Source organism: Protobothrops mucrosquamatus, unplaced genomic scaffold (genome assembly GCF_001527695.2).
Source record: "Protobothrops mucrosquamatus isolate PMUCROS unplaced genomic scaffold, P.Mucros_1.0 scaffold_239, whole genome shotgun sequence".
Classification (NCBI taxonomy): domain Eukaryota; kingdom Metazoa; phylum Chordata; class Lepidosauria; order Squamata; family Viperidae; genus Protobothrops; species Protobothrops mucrosquamatus.
The window spans coordinates 159,480-168,494 of NW_015386315.1; the positions used below are offsets into that span (position 1 = coordinate 159,480).

The 9,015-nt window shown below is 35.6% G+C and overlaps 1 protein-coding gene across 1 annotated transcript in view; it reads right to left on the reverse strand.

Annotated features, from left to right (window-relative positions):
* Positions 1-620: 620 nt before the first annotated feature.
* SLC30A5 (solute carrier family 30 member 5) overlaps positions 621-9,015 on the reverse strand; it is a 79,053-nt gene continuing 70,658 nt past the window's right edge. The window contains exons 5-9 of the mRNA XM_015829939.1: positions 6,962-7,091; positions 4,990-5,215; positions 4,062-4,288; positions 3,844-3,972; positions 621-2,140 (exon numbers count right to left, since the gene is read on the reverse strand). Of these exons, the coding sequence (XP_015685425.1) occupies positions 1,970-2,140; positions 3,844-3,972; positions 4,062-4,288; positions 4,990-5,215; positions 6,962-7,091 (883 nt within the window). The 3' untranslated portion in view covers positions 621-1,969. The remainder of the gene's footprint in view (positions 2,141-3,843; positions 3,973-4,061; positions 4,289-4,989; positions 5,216-6,961; positions 7,092-9,015) is intronic.

Below are 9,015 nucleotides of genomic sequence, written 5' to 3' on the forward strand. Positions count from 1 at the left end.
AGTATCTGCCATATTGTTAATGTATGACACCTGTTGATTTTATGATGCCATTAAACTGCTACTGCTTTTATGGAGCTATTGAAGCAGTTACTTACAGTATGTTTCCAATAAGCAATGGTTATATTGGCTGAGGAATTGTAGTTGTGGGGGAATGTTAGGCTGTTTAAGGCTGTTATCAAACCTCAATGGGTCTTGTGTAGCTATGGCCAACACATAAAAGAAAAACTGACTGAGGAAAAACATCTTCACAGAATTTAGATAATAAAACTGTTGAAGGACATCATACTGGGACAAAACACTTCATCCAGTTTGAATAGAAACAAGTAATAATCATATTGAAGTTTTATCCTGCTGGTCAAAAGATTTCTTCAAACTGAGTTTGATTTCTAGTAACGCTATAGAAGTATTCATATAGTTTTATTAACAGCAACATCAAAGTGCTTGTCAGTGTTTGCTTTTAGACACTTAATTTTCCAGCCTAGTCCACTTCATTGGATTTCTTCTCATTCAGGTCCAACTGGGCTATGGCCGTGGTGGTGGTGAATCAGGTTTGGTAGATGGTGCCATCTGCTGTAATGGCTTGGCTTATAATCACTCAGTTTGCTTACCAAAATATTGTGTTGGACTCTTAGAAACTTTATTTACATTTGTCACATCCATTTAAGTATTGTATTCTTCATTTTAACACAGAATGGAACTTAAAAGTGCTGGATTGTGCTAAATATCTTTTTTTGGCATTCAAAGGTTGACAATACAAGCAGATTCAACACAGACATAATGTTGTCTACATATTTGTTCAACGTTCATAGCTTTAGAATGCTAGGGAAGACAAACTGCATCATATTAAGCAGAAATGTGGTTCATTATCTTAAAAAGGGGGACATTTAAGATCAATTTTTAACTGATACATATGGACAACTGCTTCCATTATTTGAAATACTAAAAGGGTCAATAATACTTAAGGGAAATTAATCTCTTAATGATCTCATTCTTGTTACATCTGAAATGAAGACACATCCTTCCCTATGTTCTCTTTCTAACCTCTCCATCACCTATTCTGCTTGTTTTAATATATGTTGCCATAACAGGTATTGAATGTCTAAATATTCTTTGCCATTTTAGAGGAACATTATAGCTCCTTAAAATTCTACCGAAAATTCAACTCACTGTATCATTTTCTATCTTGATTACTATAATAAGAGACAAATGACTCAAGACAGAAAACTCAATTGTCACTGATTTTTTTTCTAATTTTAAACCTGTAGCTTATACAATAATTTCACTAGATATTTATAAAAAATATAAAGTATTTATTTTACAGTGGTTCAAACTAAAGAACACAGAAGTGCAAAAAAAAGTGTTTCCCTCCCTGATTTGTGGTTAGCAGGGTTTTTTTTTCTTCTAAAAAAAATTAATTCAGCTGACAGTATTTCTATAGCAGAATCTATTTTCCTTCATCTAAAAAAGCCATCCTTAGAAAATAGGATTGTATACAGAAATGGAATATAAAAATGTACATTTGTATTTAATGTTCTTAAAAATATTTGCACTCAATGTGTAAAAATACACATACAGCAGCAAAGCTTCAAAATAATTTTGAAGACTATTTTTATGGAGTCTGCTAATTTCCTTTTCAAAGCTTATGAAAACAATTTTAGGTTGCAATGGAAGAGAATTTTTCATTATTCCTCTTTGGGGAAAGTGTACAATACATTTGTGCTCATCCACATTCATATACCAAAATCAGTTTAATAAGACACCAAATACAATATTTTACATTGCCATTATTTCCACATATACAGCATATGTTCTAGGTGTCCCACATTTTTTATAAACCTCTTGATCTGGCTTTAAAGGTACATAACAGTTTGTCTAAAATCCATATATATATGGATTATAAATCCATCTATGTGCAAATTCTCTTGATGAAATAATGAAGATAGTGAAATCGACAGATGTGAACTCCAAATTACATGATGTAAGTACCATCTTTGTAGTACTTCATGGATTCCATTTGTTTTGTCATTGCAAGGACATCGTGGAACCCTGTACTAAGGCCAGACATATGCTGAAAATAAGCTTCTTTTTCCACCTGGATAGTCAAATTGTTAAACCCAGCATCTTTGAGAACAGCTGATACCTAAACAAAAAATGAACAGTAAAATACAAACATTAAGTTTTCAGATATCACATAACTTATATGCAGAGCACATCATGAGAAAGGCAGGGCTAGATGAATCAAAAGTTGGAATTAAGATTGCCAGGAGAAATATCAACAACCTAACATATGCAGATGATACCACTCTAATGGCAGAAAGTGAAGAGGAACTAAAGAGAGCCTCTTGATGCGGGTGAAGATGGAGAGTGCAAAAGTTGGCTTGAAACTCAACATTAAGAAAACCAAAATCATGGCATCCGGCCCTCTCAATTCCTGGCAAAGAGATGGGGAAGAAATGGAGGTAGGGACAGATTTTATCTTCCTGGGCTCCAAGATCACCACAGATGGGGACTGGAGCCAAGAAATTAAAAGATTCCTGGGGAGGAAAGCTATGGCAAATCTAGACAGCATACTAAAAAGCAGAGATATCACCCTGCCAACAAAAGTGCGTATAGTCAAGGCCATGGTTTTCCCAGTTGCAATATATGGCTGTGAAAGGTGGACCATAAGAAAGGCTAAGGACAAAAGAATTGAGGCCTTTGAACTATGGTGCTGGAGAAGACTCCTGCAAGTCCCTTGGACTGCAAGGCGTTCAAACCGGTCAGTCCTAGAAGAGATCAACCCCGACTGCTCCTTAGAAGGCCAGATCCTGAAGTTGAAACTCAAATACTTTGGCCACCTAATAAGAAGGAAGGACTCACTGGAGAAGAGCCTAATGCTGGGAAAGATTGAGGGCAATAGAAGGGGATAACAGAGAATGAAGTGGCTGGATGGAGTCACTGAAGCAGTAGGTGTGAGCTTAAATGGACTCCAGAAGATGGTAGAGGACAGAAAGGCCTGGAGGAATGTTGTCCATGGGGTCGCGATGGGTCAGACACGACTTTACAACTAACAACAACTTTTCAGAAAAACTCTCTCTGAAGATCTAAGCAAGACAACTGTTCTTAGGCAAGAAATACTACTCTATCACCTACATTGTAAATCTTTTGCATGTGAAAAACATATTTCCTTTAAAAGCTTTTTTTCTAGGCAGCACAGGAATGATTTATCTCAGCAAGTCTAACCTGGGATTCTACTTTTTCTATTGGTATAATATGCACAAAATGTACAGTGAAAGCACATTGTGCCCAAGATGTTACAATTTCAAGCAAAATTGGAAAAACAACAGGGAAATGAATTTAATTTCCCCATTCCTATTGGAACTCTGCAAAGTTGTACTGATAAATCTCGGCATAATTTTTTTAATGAGGTAAGAATAGAAAAATAAATGCACTAAGCAAATGACATATGTATTATACTTAATTTTTAAAAAATGCATAAAATGGGAAAAGTGCTCCACAGTTCCATGTCTGTCTCATCTAATAGTCATCACTGCTACACCTGTTAGAAACTTCTGGATGTTTGGAAATAACTTTGAAAATGAATAATCCCCAGACCATGATTACCTTCAACAATGCACACATAGGGAAGTTATATGCCAGACATGTTAAAATTATCCATCAGTTTAAACATTCTATTAACTGAAGACAATGAACAACTTTCAGAAGATATTATCAGAAAGGTGCTTTTTAGCTTATTAGACATAACATTTGGTTGTACTATTAGTGACTTGACATTTCACTAGTCTAGAGAAAGTCATAGGTGTAAGAACTGAGGATTCACAAAGAATGAACATACTAAGCTACCTGCTGTATAATTCTCTGTTCCATTACTTCTGACATTACTTGTATATGTATTGTGCCTGCCACTACATTTGCAGAGTGACACCAGAAGTGAGGATCTCTATAGGAGATGACACCATCTATGTTCTGGATCTGTAAAAAAAAAAAGCAAAGCAGGATAACCAGTAATGCTACTCCAAAGAATTAATTTGTATGAATTTATAGGCAATGTTACTACTAACCTTTTCTAAAGCCATGTGCAGATCTTTTTCATGTTCTTGAGGCAGTCTCAACAAGAGTACCTGGCAAGCATCTTTTAGTAGAGGGATAACACTGAGAAAAATCAATGTAGCAATAAATAGAGAACAGAGTGGATCAGCTATCAACCATCCAAACTGTTGAATGAGAATTGTTGATATGATAACACCAACACTGCCAAGGGTATCTGCCAAGACATGTAGAAATACTCCTGGAGTGGGAAGGAAACACAATTCATTAATACCCGTAGCAGTTTAGTGGTATGAACAATACAGATAAGTACTCCTATCAAGTACTCCAATCAATTTGTATCAGATTTAAAAACCTAATATCCTAAAATACTTTCATGATCTATTTTTTAAAAAACTTCATTTATTACACTTGTATGCCACTCAACTCCCAATAACTATGGGCAGATCACAAGTAAAATAAAAAAAACAGTAAGAAATAAAAATAAAGAATAAAAAGTAGCAAAGATGACAAGAACTGAACAAGAAAAAAAAACCCACAATCCAAAGGGGTTTGCCAAAGCCTTTATTTTTATATGTGATTAAAAAAAACCTTTTACAACCCTATAATCCCTTAATTCAGAGTAGAGACTGGGAGACTGAATGGAGCTGAGTGTTTACTGGCTGGATGCCCTTCCTGACGGATGCCTTTCCTTATATTATCTTAGATGTCAGAGGTCCCCAAGGGACTGGTTCCGTGGAGAGAGGTTTTTCTGCGGACCGGAGGGGGCGTGGTTTCATGTACTGCTTGCATCCCGTTTATGGGCTTTGTTTGTCTGGCCCAGTTTCTGGCATGCCGTGGCCCGGTGCTGGTCCATGGACCGGGGGGTGGGGACCCCTGTTATATGTCATTATATGGTAAATAAAAACTGAACTCATAAAAAATCCATTGTTTTCTACTTACCTCTCATATTGGCATTCATGTTGCCTCCTAACGATCCATGGCCATGTCCATGATTATGAGTGTGCCCATAGTCATTGTGGGAATGGCCATGGCCATGACCATGGCTGTGATGGGAATGACTGTGCTCATGTGCATGGCATCCTCCTCGAGAAGGCCCATGGGAATGGGCATGGCTAAAGGCACAGATACCAACAAGGTTTACTATCAGTCCTCCAACTGAAACAGGCTGCATGAAGGAGAACAAAGAAATCTTTGTACTTTATTTAATACCATTAACTATGCCTAAGAAAACAAAGAACCCAGCCTAAAGCAACTTCCCCAAGTTGTTATCCTCCACTGGAGTTGGTTCTATAGATTCAATAAAAATAGAATGAATATATTGCAACACAAATAATAGGTTTTGTATTCAGAGAATCATGATGCTGATGAAACTTAGCATCATGTAATGTAATGTTATGCAATTCTCAGGAATAAAGAATCATACAATCTTTCACTCTGCACAACTAAGAAACAGATGGAAGAGTGCAAGACTGTTATGTTTACAGTAGTGCTATGTATGAAATTCCTTAGCCATGTATATGTTCATTGTTAATATTAATCAGAGTTTGATGCTAATTATGATTTGGAATCAGCTAATTTCCTTTAACTATCTAAATGATATATGAATGTACCCCTTGAGAACTCTTAAAAGCAGTGGACCAACAGTCAGGCTTGACTGATTGATACATTCATTTGATTTACAATGGCCACCTAATCACAATGCCTCAAGTAGTGTTAAGGTGGGTTAAAAACATCATTAAAACAAACAAAACAAACAATATAGGACTAAATACAAAAACAGCAACACACTGAAAAATATGAAAAAATTAAATAGCAACCATTCAAGAAGTTCACAAATTGCCCTGACGCTGATATAAAAGCCTAATGTTGGCACTGATTGTATGTCATTAAACAAAATTCCTTGCGTTCTGTAAAGGCGGATGCAGCTAAATCGCTTTCTATTTCAGAAGTAATTTAAATTCAGGCCATAAGAGAAATGCAGATTAGATTCCATCTACCACTGAATCATTGTGCCATCTGCTAACCTTCTTATGTTCCAGGTTTTAGTACAAAGCAGAAGATGGAATTTAGCAAATTGTGAAGCAGTTGCTAATTTTTATTATACAGAATCCTTTAACCAGGGGAAACCTGAGGTAGTTATCATAATATATAGTTCAGCCTGAACAGAAAAGATTAGGTGGAATCAAGTTATACCTTACATTTATTTTTGTTTAAGAAGGGCAACCATTGCATACATGGAATGAAGAATAATAGATTATTTTATTATTATACATTACTTGAAAGAGGCTGATTATTAATAGCCCCCTAGTCTTTATTGAGAGAAGGCAATTAGATTAGGTGGGTCACGGACACATAAACAGACATGTATTCTTTCTTTTACTATTCACATAATTCTCTCCCAACTTTCATCTTGAGAATGCACAATTCTGAATCCTTTTACTGAAGCAATGACAAGACACTAGGTTTTGTTTTTATTTCCAAAAGGAGAAAATGGCAATAAACAACTGCATTTTCTCTGCCACTACCAACAGAATAACACTGCCCATTTTTGCTATGAAGAAAGATGAAATCATGATACTTTATGCCCATTTACAGACACTTCAGTGTTATTGCTACATAAAAATAGTAGGATGGCAGTGGCTCTGGCACATAAAGGCTTTCTGAGTTGCTGACTTGAGTTCTACACTCTTCTAGCCACTTTTTCTCTGAAGGAAAAGTACCTTTAAAAATATTTAAGGTTGAAAATTTTGAGGCCAGCTAATTGTGACTTATTTCCATTGTCATAGGAAACTTCTATGAACGTTAACAGGATCAGAAATGCTTGGAAAAGTGAATCCTGTTTCTATTAAATTTTAAAAATGCTTTAGAGCAATATTTTTAAAGATAATAGAAAACAAAGTTACAAACTTACAGTCAACATATTTGTATCTATATCTGGAGGATCAACCAGTCTGGCCACCGACTCAGTAAAGACAAAGAAAGCTATTACCATGAGAAAAAGGCCGTTAATAAAACCTGAGAGAATTTCCACACGGCCAAACCTGTAATTGAGAAAACAATCAATAAGAGTATAGACAAAATATACTGAGATGTTCTGAATAAGCTGAAATTTCAAACTATTCTGAGACTCCAAGATTTCAAATAGTCCTTGCTTAACAATGCTAATTGGGACTGGAAATGCCACCATTTTTTTAAACATATTTTTTATTTTATTTCAAAAGTTAAAATACAAATTCCAACCACCCTCAAAATATAAACAGAAAAGGAAAACAAAAATAGACAAAACATTTAAAAATGTGCAGTAAAAAGGATAAAAGACAAAAACACATATACATATATATATATATATATATATATTATCTCCCCTGGTTGATTACTGATAAATATACTGCAACAATATTAGTTTCTCCCCTTGTGAAGCAGGCTCACAATTTATAAACTTCTACATCTATTTACAACCCACTTGGCCTATCCTTTATCTACTATACGTAAAAACAAAGTAGTTAACAGGTAAATCAACAGCAAAGTAAAACTTCAAAGCCCTCTGTCAACAATCTGGATAACTTTCTTCTTTGTAAAACAGAATGGCAAAACCAAACTTCAGACATTATCAGTCAGGTTCCAGATGTTCTATAGAAAACTGGAAGGATTCTTTCTTAATGCCCAGAGCTGTGATACAGGTAATATTGTCTTTTGCTAATATAACTGAAATCTGATGAAGAATAAGACTTTGAAAAGTAGCATTGGTGCTTACTTATAAAACGTTTCTTTGAGTGCCCTGATTACTGGAACTTCAAGAAATACTTTGTAAAGTGGTTATTCCTATTTTTCTCTTTCCTCATAATGGTGGCAATCATAGCTATCTGAGGAAGCCCCCATATATTAAAGCAGAGGTTTTCAAACTTGGCCCTTTTATGATTTGTGGACTTCAACTCCCAGAATTCCTCAGCCAGGAATTCTGGGAGTTGAAGTTCACAAGTCATAAAAGGGCCAGGTTTGAAGATCCCTGTGTTAATGACATTCCAGGGTCATTTTCCATAAATTCTGCCATAATGAAAAGCACCTGGGAAAACTGAAGGGGCAATCTCTTAGCTGATAGCTGGATTCCTAGGAAAATAACCAAGTGCAAAACAGAGGTTTGAAGATGGCAATCCCATTCCTGCACTCTTTTCCTGAAGTGCCAGTGGCTGTCTGGTTTTTCAAACTCCACATCAGAGAAAAGAGAGACAGAAATAGAAATTCCTAAAACAACTTCTGAATCAAAGACAGCTAGCTGAGCGAAGTTTTTTTTTTTAGGAACCAGAAGGAAAATTTCACTCTGACCCTGTACTGAGATTATTTTTATTTATTATTTCAGTTTCAAAGCTGTTCTACTCAATAGCAATTCTGGACAGCTTGAAATAAAAAATTTAAAAGGAAATAACACACACACACACACAAATACAGTTGACTAGAAGACAGAACTAAAAATTAAAAAGAGGCTCAAACACCATCCTAACTCAAGGCTTTGGATAGGAACCAGGTATTTAAAACTTTGTGGAAAATTAAGTGTTGGGAGCAGTATGTCTCTCCTCCTGGTTTGTAAACCCTGGCTTAAAAAAACGAACTAAGGAGAAACTTCCTGACAGTTAGAACAATTAACCAGTGAAACAACCTGCCTCCAAAAGCGGTGAATGCTCCAACACTGGAAGTTTTCAAAAAGAGACTGGACAGCCATTTGTCCGAAATGGTGTAGGGTTTCCTGCCTGAGCAGGGGGTTGGACTCTATGACCTCCAAGGTCCCTTCCAACTTTATTATTATATTATAACAATACAGAAATTGTGATTATTCAAAAACAATATATCACTGTTTACTTTAGTGTAAACTGAGCCTTTCCGTTATATTTATTTGGTTTAATTTACCTGTCTTTTTAGTCTCACAACCTTGTCTTTACACCCTTTAAAAAATCTTTATAATTTAACCAT